This window comes from Plecotus auritus (genome assembly GCF_963455305.1).
Source record: "Plecotus auritus genome assembly, chromosome: 1".
NCBI classification, from domain to species: Eukaryota; Metazoa; Chordata; class Mammalia; order Chiroptera; family Vespertilionidae; genus Plecotus; species Plecotus auritus.
In genome coordinates, this window is record NC_137770.1 from 23,855,290 (window position 1) to 23,873,877 (window position 18,588).

General features: G+C 38.2%; 1 protein-coding gene across 1 annotated transcript in view; it reads left to right on the top strand.

Annotated features, from left to right (window-relative positions):
• The window catches only part of SPTLC2 (serine palmitoyltransferase long chain base subunit 2), a 115,447-nt gene that overhangs the window by 48,036 nt on the left and 48,823 nt on the right, over positions 1 to 18,588 (top strand). Inside the window, exons 4-9 of the mRNA XM_080687720.1 lie at positions 392 to 540; positions 2,659 to 2,783; positions 10,453 to 10,546; positions 13,172 to 13,277; positions 13,991 to 14,210; positions 16,854 to 16,980. Coding sequence (XP_080543846.1) covers positions 392 to 540; positions 2,659 to 2,783; positions 10,453 to 10,546; positions 13,172 to 13,277; positions 13,991 to 14,210; positions 16,854 to 16,980 — 821 coding nt within the window. The remainder of the gene's footprint in view (positions 1 to 391; positions 541 to 2,658; positions 2,784 to 10,452; positions 10,547 to 13,171; positions 13,278 to 13,990; positions 14,211 to 16,853; positions 16,981 to 18,588) is intronic.

Consider the following 18,588-nt stretch of genomic DNA (forward strand, 5'->3'; position numbering starts at 1 on the left):
AAAGGGACATGGTCAGTTGTATAGTGACTCTTTTTTTTTCTTTGGTTAATCCTCACTGGAGGCTATCGTTTCATGGATAAGTACTGCCAAACTGCCTTCCCCAAAAAAAGTACTAATATTCTTATCTACAGTGTATGAAATAGTCCTGGCCAATGCTGGCTATGGTCAGTTTTAAAATCTTTATCATCATTATTGATAAGCGAAAATTGGTATTTTAACTTTCATTTCACTTATTGGTAGTGAGTTTGAGCTTCAGTTTTTAATTTAGACCATATTCTCTCTATTTCCTATATATGTTGCTTCCTTTGGTATTACCAGTACATTTATTATCATATGTAAGTATTTGACCTTGTTCATGGGTTTCATGAACTTTCATCCTATTGAAATACAGGTACACAGGGAATACAATTAAAGGTGTTATAAACATGGGTTCCTACAACTATCTTGGATTTGCTCGGAATACTGGATCATGTCAGGAGGCAGCTGCCAAAGTCCTAGAGGAGTATGGAGTTGGCGTTTGCAGCACTCGGCAGGAAATTGGTGAGTGTAGGCTGTTTGGCTAGCTGATGTTTTTAACTTTTTTACTCAGGAGGGAGTAATATGGATAGAATAATATGTATAGAGTATGTGTCCAAATACATACTTTGCCATGTAGTTTAGATCAGGTAAAGAATGCTTTATTTTTCTGAATTGATGGATGATTTTAATGCTTTCAACACATTTTGAGACGTATTTATCTTTTCCATTATGTTATACATACAGAGTATGTTCAGTACTATTGTTTTATTTATAACTTTAGTGTTGACTTTATTGATTTTTGCAAATGATAGTTCATTAAAGAGCACCACTTCATATCTGAGCCTGTGAGCATATGAAGGTTAATCTATTTCTGTATTGGTAATTTGGGGCTAATAATAATTTCTACTTTATAGGACTGTTATAAGAAGCTAATTCATGTAAAGTGCTTGTAACATGGTAAATACTGATTAAGTGCTAATTCTTTTTATGAGTAGTACAAGTCTATAAAATGTAAAAGATAACAAATTTATGTAAAGAGATTTATTTAGTTAAAAGGAAAATTTCAAATTCTTCCATTTTGTTCCAGCGACTGATAACCATAGAAGTTATAAGGCATCGTTCTGGATATTTATTACTGTGAAGCACGTCAAAACTTAGTGGATTAAAACATTTCAGCACGGCCAGTGTGGCTCAGTGGTTGAGCATGGGCCCATGAACCAGGAGGTCATGGTTTGATTCCCAGTCAGGGCACATACCGGGTTGTGGGCTCAATCCCCAGTAGGGGGCATGCAGGAGGCAGCCAATCAATGATTCTCTCTCATCATTGATGTATCTATCTTTCCCTTCCTCTCTCTGAAGTAATAAAAAATAAACAACAATTCATTGTTTTCTCATGGGATTGGCAAGTACAGCTGGGTTGTTTTCATTTAGGGTCCCTAATGATGTGGTTAAGGGAGCATTAACAACATACAGAAATCACATATCTTTATGGCAGTTTAAATTTTATAAAGTGCTTGATCATAAAGTGCAGGCCAAGGTCAACTGCTGCCTGTCTTCTGCCTGGGGACACCCAGCATGAGCTACAAAGCAATCTGCAGATGGCTGCTACTTACGCTGGGGTTGGGGTGCCCCAGTAAGGCCAAGCTGCAAACCAAGGCTGGCTGCTGCTAGTGCTGGGCCTGGGGCCACTTCTGAGGACAACAGGGCATGCTGAGGCCAGATGCTGCTTGTTTGAGAGGTTTTAGGAAAATCTGAAGCACAAGCCAAAACAGGCTATTCCGTTTGGGAAAGCAACTGGAAACAGGTTGGGTGGACCACAGTTGGGTGGGATGGGAGTTTCAGGGAATCACCAGGGCCAGGAGAACAGTGTTAGCCAGGTTGATGGAGACTCAAATATGGTGCACACCTACCAGTTCTGTGGGTGGAGCATGGGGAGGGTCTCAGAAAAGGAAGAATGGCCGCTGCCAGCACTTCTGTCTGGGAGAAAGCTGCCCCTCCAGCTCTTGCCCTGATGCCAGACAGTTCAGTTCCTCCCTTTGTTTCCCTGGTGCCTTTTGGGCTGCTGCTGTTCCAATGCTGGAACCCAGAGTGAATGAGTCAGAGCAAGTCTGTGCATGGACCCTTGATGAGGAACTGCCTAGGATTCCAGCAGCCCTCCATCTCACTCAGCCACAGTTAACGCTGGTTTTTACCCCCAGAAGTTATGGGGACTTCTCTTGCTGGCACTGGAACCCTGGGCTGGGAAGCCGGGTTGAGGGCTAGGGCCCCTCACTTTTCAGAGGGGACCTCCACAGTTGAGATATCCCTCCTGATTTTTAAAAAAATTCTTTATTGTTTAAAGTATTACATATGTCTCCTTTTCCCCCCATTGACCTCTCCCCAGCCGTTCCCACTCCCTAGCACATGACCTCAGCCCCCTACTCTCTGTGTCCATGAGTTATGCTTAAACTAGTATGCATGCATACAAGTCCTTTGGTTGCTCTCTTACCTCTCCCCTTTCCAACCAGTCTCAATGTGGCTTTTTTAAAAAATATTATTAGTTGTAGGTCTTTCCTTCAGCTAGATTTCAGGCAGTAAAGTAATGAATGATTCTTAAATTTTGGGTTTGGTGATATTGACTTCATTAACTTCTTCACACAGGAAATCTGGACAAGCATGAAGAACTAGAAAAGCTTGTGGCAAGTTTCTTGGGAGTAGAAGCTGCTATGGCATATGGCATGGGATTTGCAACAAATTCAATGAACATTCCTGCTCTTGTTAGCAAAGTAAGACTTAGTCTGTCATTAATGAAAACTCACTTGTATGTATCATATTTGGTTTTATAAAATATTCAGAGTAAGCCAGGAACTATTGTAAATTTAGGTTAAATATAGTCTGCCCAAAGATATTTCTATCACAAACTTTTGATAAGTATATGCCATGGAGACTTACATCAATTGAAGCTTTCTTATCACAACCCATGATCCCTTCCTCTCCCATTAGATGACTCTTGCCTTCTCCATTTATATAGTTTTAAAGAAATTCTAATAAATAAAACCTTATAAATGGCTAAAATTATGGAAGAAAGAATGTTTAGTTTGGAAAGTTATTTAACAGGTAGTCTTTCCAAATTGAAAAATTTGAAAATATATACTTGTTCTCACTGTAATGTATATTACTGAAAGACATATGAGCAAATTATATGTGTCTATATATATGTTAGTAATAATGTACGTTAATAATGTGGATAGAGCTTCTGTGAGGGGACAGTAGAAGAGAAGAGATGAGATATTGTAAATCACATTTTAGCAGATTAACACTTTCAGTTTGAGCAGTTCCTCAAAGGTTATTTATTCTCATTTTAACAGTGGTATCTCTGAATGGTATATTGAAAAAATCATCAGTGCATTGAGTCAGAAGACTTGAGTTTTTGTTTGTTTGGTTATATGGTCAAATTTAACTGTGTGATTGAACAATCTCAGAACCTTTCTGAACCTCAAATTTTCCTTTGTAAAATTAAGTACTTGAATTAGATTAACTCTAAAGTCCTTTTCAGTTATATAAATCCAGGGAACAGATGGCAAGATAGAGAACAGAATGCAAGAGGGGAAATTTAAACCTATATTGGTATCACATTAAATGGAAATGGTTTATACATTCCAAGTAAAAGACACAGATTGTCAGATTAGATAAAATTTAGTATGTTTCTACCAGAAATCAACTTTAAATTTAAAGACACAAGTAGGTTTAAGTAAAAGAATGGAAAAGATATAGCATGTAAATAATAATCAAAAGGAAGTGGGCGTGCTCTAGCTGGGTGACTCAGTTGCAGCATCATCTTGTACACCAAAAAGTGGCAGGTTTGAGTCCATATCCAGGTTGTGGGTTCAGTCCCCGGTTGGGGTGCATGCAGGAGGCAACTGATCAAAGTTTCTCACATCGGTGTTTCTCTTCCTTCCTCTCTAAAAATCAATAAAAAGTAAAGGAAAAACAAAAAAAATTGATAGAACTAGTATGAAAATCTAAGGAGATAGGACATTTGAAAAACACAATTAACCAACTTAACATTTATGAAACACTTAAACCAACAGCAGCAAAACATTTACCAAGAGACCATTTTCTGGGCCATTAAACCAACCTTAACAAATTTAAAAGAATTGAAATTATTCAAAATATGTTCTCTAACCATAATGGAATTAAATTAGAAATCAGTAACATAGAGAAAGATATCTAGAAAATCCTCAAACATTTGAAAAGTAAACAACACACTTTTAAATAACCCAGACTCAAAGAAAGGCAAAATCAAAAATACTTGAACTAACTGGAAATGTAATATAATTTGTGGGAGGAAGCTAAAGCCATGCTCAGATGGAAATATTTAGCATTAAATGCTTATATTAGGGGAAAAAAGAGTTTCGAATCAGCCATCTAAATTTCTACCACACGAAATTAGGAAAAGAGCAAATTAAACCAGAGATTTCAGAGGAAGAATACAATAAAGGTAAATGCAGAAATCAATGAATTAGAAAATAGACAATAAGTGAAATCAGTGAAACCAAAACTGATTCTTTGAGAAAATGAATACAGTTGATAGATCTCTAGCCAGACTGGTCAGGATAAAAAGAGAGAAGACAAAAATTACTAGTAGTAGGCATGAAAGAGGCTACTTCACTACATATCCTATGGACATTAAAAGGATATAAGGAAATATTAAGAACAACTTCATGCTGGTAAATTCAACAACTTAGCTACAATGGACAAATTTTTTTTCAGAGAGGAAAGAAAAGAGAGAGAGAAATAAACATCAATGATGAGAGAGAATCATTAATTGGCTGCCTCCTGCACGCACCCTACTGGGAATCGAGCCCGCAACCCAGGCATGTGCCCTTGACTGGACTCGAACCTGGGAACCTTCAGTCCATAGGCCGGCAATGGACAAATTTCTTGAGAAAAAAATAAATGTATGATTCTTGGATTATAGTACATTTTGGCATCATAAACTTGATATTCTTATTTGAATTTCATATCATTTTTTACACTAAACGGTTAAATAATTTCATTTTGCTTCTCCTGTGTGCTCACAAATTAATAATCCCTATCTAGAATTAGATGTCTTATATACAGACATGGAAGATACTTCCTTAAATATTTATTGTGCAAATCAAATATAGTTGAAATGTTATGAAATATATTTTAATCTATTCAAGGCAACAACTACTCCAGTTTTTTTTAAATAAATCTTTATTGTTCAGATTATTACAGTTGTTCCTCTTTTTCCCCCCCATAGCTTTCTTCCACCCAGTTCCCACCCCAACCCATGCCCTTACCCCCACTCCCCACTGTCCTCATCCATAGGTGTATGATTTTTGTTCAGTCTCTTCCCGCACCCCCCACACCCCTTTCCCCCCGAGGATTGTCAGTCCACTCCCTTTCTATGCCCCTGATTCTCTTATATTCACCAGTTTATTCTGTTCATCAGATTTTTTATTCACTTGATTTTTAGATTCACTTGTTGATAGATATGTATTTGTTGTTCATAATTTTTATCTTTACCTTTTTCTTCTTCTTCCTCTTCTTAAAGAGTACCTTTCAGCATTTCATATAATACTAGTTTGGCAGTGATGAACTCCTTTAGCTTTTTCTTATCTGTGAAGCTCTTTATCTGACCTTCAATTCTGAATGATAGCTTTGCTGGGTAGAGTAGTCTTGGTAGTAGGTTCTTGCTATTCATCACTTTGAATATTTCTTGCCACTCCCATCTGGCCTGCATAGTTTCTGTTGAGAAATCAGCTGATAGTCGTATGGGTGCTCCCTTGTAGGTAATTAACTGTTTTTCTCTTGCTGCTTTTAATATTCTCTCTTTGTCTTTTGCTCTTGGCACTTTAATTATGATGTGTCTTGGTGTGGTCCTCTTTGGATTCCTTTTGTTTGGGGTTCTGTGCGCTTCCTGGACTTGTAAGTCTATTTCTTTCACCAGGTGAGGTAAGTTTTCTGTCATTATTTCTTCAAATAGGTTTTCAGTATCTTGCTCTCTCTCTTCTTCTGGCACCACCATAATTCTTTTTTTTTTTTTTTTTTTTTAATATATTTTATTGATTTTTTACAGAGAGGAAGGGAGATAGACAGAGAGTCAGAAACATCGATGAGAGAGAAACATCGATCAGCCGCCTCCTGCACACCTCCTACTGGGGATGTGCCCGCAGCCACGGTACATGCCCTTGACTGGAATCGAACCTGGGACCTTTCAGTCCGCAGGCCGACGCTCTATCCACTGAGCCAAACCAGTTAGGGCACCCCCATAATTCTGATGTTGGTACGCTTGAGGTTGTTCCAGAGGCTCCTTACACTATCTTCAACTTTTTGGATTCTTTTTTCTTTTTGCTTTTCCAGTTGGATGTTTTTTGCTTCTTTGTATTTCAAATCTTTGACTTGATTCTTGCGTTCCTCTAGTCTGCTGTTGGATCTCTGTATATTATTCTTTATTTCAGTCAGTGTATGCTTAATTTCTAGTTGGTCCTTTTTCATATCCTCAAGGGTCTCACTAAATTTATTGGCAGTTTCTAGAAAATTCTTGAAAAACCTTATAACCATGGTTTTGAACTCTATATCCTCCATTTCTTTCATTTGTGACCTGTTTCTTTGTCTCCACATTTTGGCTGCTTCCCTGAGTTGATAGAGTGGCTTTGTGTTCTAAGTGTCCTCTAGGGCCCAGTGGCTCAGCCTCCCCAGTTACCTGAGGTGGAAACTCTTGGTGTACCCCTTTGTGGGCTGTGTGTACAGTCTTGTTGAAATTAAGCCTTGATTGTTGTTGGTATCACCGGGAGGAATTGACCTTCAGGCCAATTGGCTGTGAGTATCAGCTGTGTCTACGATGGGAGAACTTCTGTGCTGGAGACACCCTTATGAGGCAAGACTTGCTTCAGTGGGGCTTTGGTGCTCATTGAGTCTGCCCCCTGAGTGTGTCCCTTATGGATCTGAGGAGTTGTAATCTGGATGGTCCCACTCTGATCCCTGGGTACACTGGCTCTTGGATCTCCAAGGAGGTGCTAATTTAGCCTCTGCCTGAAGCCACTCAGCAGGAGCTACAGAGAGATCTGCAGATTCCTCTTCTTTGTTTCGGTTTTGGAGGTGCCCAAATCAGGCCCAGCTGTGAAGCAATGCAAGCTGCTGTGGGGCCTTGGGCCTTCTTTTGGATGGTCTAGGTCTCTGACTCAGCTGCAGTTTGTGAAGTAATTTTAGATTTCAAAGGACCAGGCCATTCATTTGCAAAAGCCTCTGCTGCACAGCTTGGATGGGGCGGAGTCTCAGGGCGGAGCTAACAGCAATGGCTTCCTGTCAGCCCGGCCCTAAGAGGCCCCTGGGTCTCAGTGTCCTGCGGTAATTGCTGCAAGCACCTCTGAGAGAAAGCCGCCCTTGAGTTCTGCCCACTGCCAGACAGTCCAGTTTCTCCCCCTATGAGTCTGGGTCCCCAGAGTCTTGCCCGGAACTGGAGTTCAGAGCAGTCGGGAGCTTGTGTCTCCCTCTAGATTGAAAAAGACAGCCAGGTACTCAGCTGCCAGCCCTCTCCTCACACGTGCCTTCATACCTCTGCACTTTACTTCCGCAGCTCCTCTGAGTCTCAGTGTGCTTTTCTCTTTCCTTCTAGTTGTAGAATTTCCACTCAGCCAGTCTTCCTGTGGTTCTGGATGATGTCCATTATGTCTTTTAGTTGTAGTTTTGAAGTGGTTGTGCGAGGCAGCAAGTTCAGGTGTTTACCTATGCTGCTATCTTGGTTTCTCCCTCATAAGTACTCCAGTTTTACTCCTTCGTTAAGACTTATATTACATTTCTATGGGAGGTGATCAGTTATTCAGCTTAAAGTCAGAGGCAGGCAGTATATTAACTAAGAGCATGTATTCTAAAAGCAAAAGCTTTATATGAGACACATAAATGCTATGACCTTGGGCAAGATTTGTAACTCCTTAGTTTCCATATATGTAAAGTGAGGATAATAATAATACTTCTTATCTCACAGATTGTTGTGAGGATTAAAAGTAACAATGTGTTTACAACCCTTAACATAGTGCCTGAAACCATATTAAGCATTTAGATGTTAACTGCTGGCATTTAATTTTTATTTTTGCACAAATAACATAATAGACCCTCATAGTATATTAGAAGGGAAAATAGGTTGATACACAGAATTGGTGAATTAGGCTGTCTAAAAAGGAGATGACAAAAAGAACATAATTATATTGCCAATTTTGAAAAAAAATTAGATGGAAAAAGAAAATTGCATCCTTTTTAAGGTACAGTGGAATGCCAAGAGTGGTTAAGGAAAGGATTTAAAGTCGCAGAAGAGGAATTCAGCCTCTCCATTTTTTCCCCCAGTTTTTCTCATTTTTTTCAATTTTAACACTTTTTTTCAAAGATAAATTTAGATTTACAGAAGAGTTGCAAGAGAGTTCCTGGGTACCTTTCATTCAGCCTCCCTGTATGTTAATATCTTACATAACAGTGGAACATTTACCAAACCTAAAAAACTAACCTTGATTCAATACTACTAACTAAAGAAGAGAACTTATTTCAGTTTCACCAGTTTTCCCACTGATAACCATTTTCCTGTTCCAGTATCCAATTGAGTATCTTCATTGCATTGAGTTCTTGTCTTTCCTGACCTTGACTCTTCTGAAGGAAGTGTTGTTGCTTCTCTCCTATTTATTTATATCAGTACTAGAGGCCCGGTGCATAAAATTCATGCACTCGGGGCGGGGGCGTCCCCTAGCCTGGCGTGTGCCCTCTCAGTGTGGGAGCCCCGCGATTGATAGGCCCAAAGAGGTAGGCCGGAGCTGGGGGTTCTGCCTCCGTGGCGGGTGCGGGGCCACAGGAACCCTGTCTCCACTGTGCGCACAGCCATCTTGTCACGGCGTGAGGGCATCATGGCGTGATTGTGTGAGGACCACCTAGGCTTTTATTAGTAAGATGCGTTCATGAATATTTTATTATGACTACTTTTAATTCAACATGATTACTTTTAATCTTTTTGCTCAAGTTGATCCAGTTTTGGCCGCTAGGAGATCTTTCAGGTGGGCTCCTGTGCCCTTTGAATATGCCCCATTTTTTTTTTTCTAAAGCACTTTCTTTGTAGCATAACAAGATGCCCCAGGCTCTTTTTACCTATCCTAACCTTGGGGTTAACACTAAGTTCTTCATTGAGCCCTGATACCTTTTATTGGAGGATTGTATTTAGAAACCAAGATTTGGTGTGTTTATTGCTACTGGGGTATCTGCCTCTCAGTGGATAGAGTTAGAAAAATAAAAAAAATGTATACTAACTCACGCATAAACATATCAATTAGTGTGCATGTGTATATTTATAAATTTTAAAAACTTAGTCCATATGGATATTTCCAACTCTACTTCTCTTTATTTTTAATCTCCACATTTTTAATGAGGGAGCTTTTTAAAATATTAATAATGAAAACTTTACATACAGTAAAAATTTCAGACAGACAACTGCTATTGCAAGTTCTTAAGTATCCAGCTAGGAATACTTTTCCTTTTATTCTGGGAGCACGCTGACACTTTCTGCTCCTTACTTTTTTCATCTAATCGGATATTTTGAAGGCCATTGTTGACAGAGAAAAACCTGTTTCTGAGTTCAGACTTTATAGGTTGAAATCTGCATGAGATGTGGAAGAGTAAGAACTAGGGAAGAAATAAAAATTCTGAGAGCTTCAGATATTTCTTGTTGCCTTAACAAACCCATGTTTACATGGATTTAAAGAAAAACTTGTTCAGAGATTTTAAGGGCAAAACTAAGCCTACACTCCATGTCATTTTGGGAATCCTATATAATATGCTAATTAGACTGAACAGCAGAAGGACCGTCTGAACGACCTTCAGGTTAAAGCCAGGGCTGTAAGGGCTGAGGCAGCAGCTGGGGTGACTGCGAGGGCCTACCCTTGCTTGAATTTCGTGCATTGAGCCTCTAGTAGGTTAATAAGTGGGATTGTCATTGAACTCTGGATGGTTAGGAGTGGGAAGAAGAATGCACTGTTTCCACAAGCATTACTCCCTCAGCTGCCTTCTCCCCCACATACTTTTTCCATGAGTAAAATAGTACATCATACCAAACTCATGAAATGATATCAAACCAACATAACTGAAACTCTGTGAAGACTATCTGGTATATCAGATTTTAGGTATATATTGCTGTATATCTGGATATTTATGTCCATCTCAGGAATGAAGAAATTAAATTAAAAGGCTAGAATTTTGCATCTACTTCTAAATTAATTTTGTAAAAAAAACCCAGCTATACTTTTTTTTCCTTCTTGAATTTGATAGTTTGCTGTTTTACAAGCTTTCCTTAATAGGATGTAATTATTATTAATGATTTTAGCATTTGGTCTTTTGTGTAATGAAACCTCCCCTGCCTCCACCCCAGCTTCTTACTTCCTTGTGGTTTTGCAGGGTTGCTTGATTCTGAGTGATGAACTGAACCATGCATCGCTGGTTCTGGGAGCCCGATTGTCAGGAGCAACCATTCGAGTCTTCAAACACAACAGTAAGTTTGTTGTGGAGTATTCTTTGGATTAGTGACAGTGGTTATATTAATAATAGAAAATATATAAATGAAGATAGCAACATTTAAAATGTTTTTTCTGATTCCTGGCCCGATAGCTTAGTTAGTTAGGGTGTCATTCCGATACACCAAGGTTGTGGGTTTGATTCTCCGGTCAGGGCACATACAAGAATCAACCAATGAATGGGTAAATAAGTGGAACAACAAATCTCTCTCCCTCCCGCCCTCCCTTTTCCCTTCGAAAGCCAAAACTTTCTTCCTAAATAGAAATATCTTTATGTATTATTACAATATTTATTTGCAATAAAAATGCATAACTTTTGTAGTTAAAACATGTAGAGAAGAAAGATTACCAAACTGTATTTTTAATATCATCTTTTACCAAAGTCAGTACACATACAAACAAGTCTAGAAGAATATACACCAAAATAGTAGGTCTGTGCTCCTGGTTGGAAGGTTAGAAATGGTAATAACTTCCTGCCTTTTGTCTTTGTCTTATCTAAAATGTTTTACAATAAGAAAGATGCAAATAGCATTTTGTTTTATGTAAATCGGACTTATTAAACACCACTGTGGAACCTGCTCTTTTCTTAAAACACATCGTGAACTTTGGCAATACATGTGACTCTCCTCCTCCCCTAATGTCAGGGTGGCAGGCAGTGTCTGGAAGTGCCCTTATTCAGACTCTCAGTTTGGAGATCGAGGTTGTTTCTAAAATTTTCTACTAGAAACGGTACTACCTGTTACCCACATTTTTGCTCAATGGTGTGATTAGTGCCTTAGGATGAATTCCTAGCAGTCTTAGGATGCCTAGTTAAAAGGGCACAAATATTTTTGTACTTTTCCAAATTGCCTCCAAGCAGACTTTTACTCAGCAACATGACAGTGACTCACACCAACTTAGGCCGTTATGAAACATTTTAAAACTTCCCTTCTCCAATAATCAACAGCATGTTAATTTTATTTCTTTAATTATTAGGTGTCAAGCAACTTTGTGTACAGTATTGTGTTTGGATTTCTTTGTAAATTGGCCATTTTCAAATGGTTTCTCTTTTTTTACTGATTATAAGAGCCCTTCCTATTTTCTTTGATGTTGCATTATTTTTTATGTTACTTTTAACTTTGTTTTTAGTTTCTTACTCTGCAGACTTATTAAAATGCTTATGTTGTCACATTTATTGTCTTACAACTTGCATTTTGTGTTAATGCCTTCCATATTCTAAGATAATAGGGTTATTCTCTTCTTTTCTTCTTGTAGTTTTGTGGTATGTTTTTCACTTACATCTTTATTCTTACATGGAATTTGTGAAGCATAATATAAGAGAGACACTAGATTTTTTCCCCCCTAAGTTGATAATATGGTTAAGCATTCTACTACAGATATTTTCTTTCATCTAAAATTTTGAATCAGTATTTATTTTTCTCCTCTTTTCTGTATGTAAACAGAGGAAACGAAAACAATGACTACATTTTTACTGGCTCTTGCTGATTGCCAGATGCTGCCCTCTGCAGCAGGACTAGCCGCTTCAACACTTCCGGGACAGCATCTCCTGTCTCTGGGTCAGATTGTGTTCTTATGAATAACTGAAGGTGTCAACACAGTCACAATCTGTGGCCATCTTATCTGTGCTTGTGGTGTTTTTATTATTTCTCTTTTCTCCCGAAGTCCTTTCTATGAAAAGAGCAACATCATGTAACTTTGTAACGCCCTCCTTCAGTGAGGAGCAATAAAGACTGTAAAATCAGATTTTATGATGGCATGCCTCCCACCCTTGTTAAATATACTGCAGTTTTTTTGAGGTTTTTTTGGAGCGGGGTTTCTTAAGGGCAGTGTTTCAGGGCAAACAAATTTAAATATGAAGTCAGTAGTGGCGGCAAAAATGGTCTTCAAAACATTTATCTTTAACAGGAAAATTATGACCCTCATTAGTGGTAATAATAGCCATGTTGTTTTCTAGACCTGTTAACCATCTTAAGAACCAACAGAGCCACAAGAACTTGGTTGTGTACAGATAGCAGATCAAATTAAACAGAAACAATCTCAACTGATTGCCAAGCTTGCTTAACACAGATTCATGCATTTAGGAATTTATTCTATAGCACTAACCAGACTACTGTATTTTTAACCCACTACTAAGATAAAGTTATTTAACAAGCATTTATCAAGTATATCTTCTGTGAAAGGAAATGGGCATGTACTTTGAAGTTTTTCCCCATATTTGATTTTTAGGAGGTGTATATATTTATAGTGGTTTTCATAGTCTTGCTCAGTCTTCTTTATGCATTATTTCTGAATGACTCACTAGGATTAAAGATACAGTTGATTTTATAAATACATAAGGCTGCTAACCACCTGACTCAACTGTGCCACAGTCATTTGTTGAGTTTCTGTGACTTTGAATATTTGTTGCATTTCAGATGAGATTTTAATTAAAGATAGCAGTAGCTCACTCATTTTGCCCCATCTTTTTCTGCCCTGTTCTGACTTTGTTGATGTCCTTTGCTGTCCGAGACACTCTTCCTAAATAAGAAATGTTTATTTGCATTTCTGGAATAAAGTTAGGAAAGAAGGTACTTTATGCTGACATCTTTTTGTGTGTGCTGTAGACATGCAGAGCCTAGAGAAGCTATTGAAAGATGCCATTGTCTGTGGTCAGCCTCGGACACGAAGGCCCTGGAAGAAGATTCTAATCCTTGTGGAGGGAATATATAGGTAATCCTGCTTTATGATTCTAATCTTTCTGATTTGGCTCCATGAAGTCTTAGACTTTTTCAGCCTCACTTCATTTTCAAGGAACACTAATTAGACCACTCTGGAAACTAAGGAGACAGTGTTTTTGACTTGTTAAATTACCTGGAAGCAGAGTTAGCTCTAGGACAGAAGTCTTTTTGTCTGGCTTTTAATCTTTCCATCATGCTACATGGTCCTCAAATATCCCTTCTATTTGGATCCTTTATTTTTCTGTTTGTAGAGGGAATTTGTATATAGGTCAATAATTAAAATATGTTTTCTAATATGTCAAAACAAGTTATACACATTTTAATGTTAAGAAATTTTTATTTTATCTATTTGCAGCCCTTCCACTTATTTTCTTACCTCCTAATGTTTTTTAATTCTTTCTGTAGAATTTCAATTGCATACCTATGTGATGCAGAGTCTAATGTTGCCTATAATTACAAGCTTTAGAAGAATCTGCTGTGGCTTTTATTCCTCTGTAGTGAATTAAGATTAATTGTGTTCTGGTACTTGTTTTAAAAGATCCAGTGTAGCCATGGCATCATTTGATTTTGCCAGTTTAAAAACACAGATAGAGTTCTTAGACTATTTCAAAAAGCAGTAAAATCAGAAATTAATAAAGTGGCCAGCTCCTAATTTTGAGAGTTAAGAAGTCTCAGTGTATGTATTGTTTTATTCTGTTTTGCCAGCATGGAGGGATCCATTGTTCGCCTTCCTGAGGTGATTGCCCTTAAGAAGAAATACAAGGCATACCTGTATCTTGATGAAGCCCACAGCATCGGGGCTCTGGGCCCTGCGGGGCGAGGTGTGGTAGATTACTTTGGCCTGGATCCTGAGGATGTGGATGTTATGATGGGAACATTTACCAAGAGCTTTGGTGCTTCTGGAGGATACATTGGAGGGAAGAAGGTAAATGGGCTGTGATTATTGAGCAGTTAAGAATAAAGGCACTGACTTCTGTGTTTGGTAAGTCACGTCTAATAGCTTCTAAACTGGGTGCGGAGATGCTGAATTTGTGGCTTAGGCTCTTGGTGCCAGCGAGTTCACACTTCAGCTGCCTGGTGAGTGACTGAGGCATTGAAGGCTGGTTCTGTTCATTGTTTGTTGTTTTCTTCTTTGAGCTTCGTTCTAAACTACATGCTGGTTTGGGATATAGAATACCCTCTTGTATGAAAGAACACACAGTGGTGCTGCCTGTTCGCCACATTCTTTTGCTGGGTTTGAGTTGTGCTCACAGTTCAAAGTAGTGGGGTTGTCATGGGAGCCGATGGGAATAAAAGACCAAGTTCCCTGCCCTTAGACTTAAATGCATCTTGAGTGAACATAAAGACAGGGAAAAAAAAGATTATTTTGTTAGTTCTGGTGTATTATAAGGCTTTGTTTTTAATTTTGTTTTGTGGGTTTTTGTTTTTTTGTGTGTGTATGTGTTTTGTGTTTTGTTTTTTCAATTTAAAAATCATATACTGACCTCTAAGGCATTCGAGGTGTGTGGCATGGTAGAAATGTTTGAACCATGGAGACAGAGGCCTGGGTTTGATTATTTCTTTAACTTTGTGAGACCTTGGTCAAAGCATTTAACTTTTCAATTTCCTTATCAGTAAAACAGAGATAAATATGCTGGCTTATAAGTTTGTAGTAAGGGTTTAAGAAATAATGTATGTCCATGCTGCAAATGGATGAACCTTAAAAGCTTTATGTTAAGTTAAAGAAGGAAGTCACAAAAGGTCACACTTTATATTATTTCTTCAATATGTTTCATCCAGAATAGGCAGATCATAGAGATAGAAAGTGAGTTGGTAGTTGCCAGGGGTTGAGGAGCTGGGGGAAGGGGAAAGTGACTGCTAATGGGTGTGAGGTTTCTTTTTGAGGAAATGAAAATGTTCTAAAATTAGGTACTGATGAAAGTTGTATAGTTCTGTGAATATACTAAAAAACACTGAATTGTACACTGAAAAAGTGAATACTATGGTATGTGAATTACATCTCATTAAAACTGTTACTTTGCCCTGGCCAATTTGGCTCAGTGGACTTAGTGTTGGCCTGCAGACTGAAGGGTCCCAGGTTTGATTCCGGTCAAGGGCATGTACCTTGGTTGCAGGTTTGATCCCCCCGGCATGATCGGAGCTCCTTTGGGCAGCAACCAGTTAATGTGTCTCTCTCACATCAGATTTTCTCTCTCTGTCTCTCCCCTTCCCTTCCACTCTCTTTAAAAATCAATGGACAGCCCTAACTGGTTTGGCTCAGTGGATAGAGTGTGGGCCTGCGGACTCAAGGGTCCCAGGTTTGATTCCGGTCAAGGGCATGTACCTTGGTTGCGGGCACATACCCAGTAGGGAGTGTGCAGGAGGCAGCTGATCGATGTTTCTCTCTCATCGATGTTTCTAACTCTCTATCCATCTCCCTTCCTCTCTGTAAAAAATCAGTAAAATATATTTTTTAAAAAATCCATGGACAAATATCCTCAGGTAAGGATTAACAAAAAACAAACAAAAAAACCCCTGTTATTTTAAAAAACTGCAATTTTAGGAAAAAAAACAGTGTGTGTTAAGTACTTGTATGTGGCATATACTAGTAGTAGGCAATCGTAAATTTTTTTAATTCCTCTTTAATACTTTGGAAATCTTAAAGCATGGACTTTCTCTTAATAATTGATTGCCCTTTAGAGAAAATCCATTATCAGTGGTTTTAGTCAAGTTTGGTAGATTTTTTACCTTGAATTTTGTTAATGGGACCAGGCTACTTTGGAGAGTTGATTGCCTTTTGGTAAGATTTATTGCTAAATCAAAGGACAGAAAATAATATTCTGGGAGATATTTTAGGTACATTATATTTATGTTATTGTGGGTTTTACACAATTTTGCGTATTTTTGAAGTGATACACTAAAAAAGCCACATTATGTGTCTTCTTGATTCTGGTACATAAGCTTTTTTGTGTGAATGTTTAAAGATTTAGTGAAGTTAGAAGGCATCAGAGATTGGGGATAGACAACTGATTGCTTTGAAAACCTTGTATCTGACAGACAAGGTTTTTCTTTATTCTTTATTGCAGGCTTTAGTGTTCTGTGAAAAACCCAGTGAATTTCTGCCACATACAATTTTATAAATATCTGTGTGGAGGATATTGAATGCCTTTAAAATTGATTTAGAGAGTTGCCTTTCTCTGATTTAGGAGTGTAAGGAGGGCTTTGCAGATGTGGGGTAAGATGCAGGTGATATTTTCTGTAATACAAGTAAACCACTTGTCCAAAAGGAATATAAACACTTTCTTGTTTAATTCTGCATTGTAGATCTATTTATATCATTAAATGATAATGCTTTCCAAATTTAGAGGGCTTCTTTAAAACTAGTTTCTCGTTCTGTGTGGCAGGTTGAAAATATAAAACAAAGCGTAAGGACGTTGCCCTGTGTCCAACCCAGTTGGTTGCCCTTGCCTCTCAGATTAGTGTCCATATTCCAGTGTGCTAAAGGGAGGAGGAGCCTGGAAGGTAGGCAGTGACATTGCCGGTGAACTCAAACATTGCCTCTGATGCCTTGCTTCTGTGAACTCCCCAGGAGCTGATAGACTATCTGCGAACACATTCTCATAGTGCAGTGTATGCCACGTCACTGTCACCGCCTGTTGTGCAGCAGATCATCACCTCGATGGAGTGCATCATGGGGAAGGATGGCACCACCCTTGGTAAGTCGTTCTTTCCTTGGAAAATGCCCTGGGCACCGTAAATACTTAGCAACCAAACATAGGTTTGTTCTAGAGCTTTTTTCCTAAAATGAGGAGCCAGGTACCCTAATCATCAAGCTGGCAGGTCTGTGAGGCCTTGGTTTCTATGGACACTTCAGTGTTTGATACACATGCCTTGAGAACTAGTCTGGCTTGCTTCCTGTTGAATTTTATTCTCTGTTGGTGGTGAGACTTCAATCTAACAATCCTCCCTACCCTTATAAATCACAGGTAATAAGCCTTTAGGATCTTTCTTGAATTGCACAATTTTATGTGAAAATAGAATTCACTATATAGTGATATTTCATTCCCATGTTGTGTAAAAGCTGCTGTTTTCATGAATTAGTGTCCTTGATTTGGTGCCTTTAAAAGAGTTTGTAATTTAACATACAATAGCTAATATAGGTCATCCTGAATTTGTTTATTCTGTCTTTGGTGGAATTTGTAGACTAGGTGCCCTAACTCAGTGGTCGGCAAACTGCGGCTCGTGAGCCACATGCGGCTCTTTGGCCCCTTGAGTGTGGCTCTTCCACAAAATACCACGGCCTGGGCGAGTCTATTTTGAAGAAGTGGCGTTAGAAGAAGTTTAAGTTTAAAAAATTTGGCTCTCAAAAGAAATTTTAATCATTGTACTGTTGATATTTGGCTGTGTTGACTAATGAATTTGCCAACCACTGCCCTAACTTAAAATACTAAAATGAACAATCAGGTGTGACATTTGCTTTCAATAGTTCACTTTTATTCTGCATCACTAGGGGGCAGTGTTAACTGCAGAAAAGTTACAGTGAAAGGGGAGCTGTTTTTTTTTTTTCCACTTTTAAAAGTATTTTCATTGAAGAACCATAATTAATTGTACATGTTTTTTTTAATGCTTCTAAAATCATTTTTACTGTCATAAAAGATCTCACATTCTCAGGCTTGAGCTCTAGACTTTTTAGTTAAATAACACTGTGGTAAGATTAATTTGGTTTGCATTAAAAAACAAGAAAGAAGTGATATGTCTGATTTTGATTGATTTAAACCTGTTTCCTTAAGTCAGAATTTTACCTTAATATTACTTTTGATCTGTGATACATCCTTGTTATCTCTAGTGAGAGATTTTTGGAAATATATTTTTGAAGTGTTGATCATTTTCAATTTCATGAATTGATTCCTGGAGAAAAAACATTTCATTAATGTTGTGAACACAGCATGGAGCCTTGAGCGTAGCTCCCTCTTAACAGTCATAATGTTATCTTCTCTCCTCCCCACAAGGTGTTATTGAAATAGTGTGCTTTGATCTGAGATACACCTAGCTATCTATCTATATAGCTAGCACACATAGGTGCATCAACCTTATTGATTCAGCAGACAGCTTTTGACAACTGAAAAAATGGGTGGCTAACAGCTGTCAGAGTTAACTTTGGATAATTTATTTGCCCTACCCCAGAGCGTGAATTTGTGTGATGCATGACCTCTGGATAAGGATAAGTGATTATCTGTACTAAATAATGAAATCTGGGTGGTGAGAAAATGAAATATGGTAACTAGATATAGGCTTTGGGTTAGCATTTGTTTTCCAGTTTATCT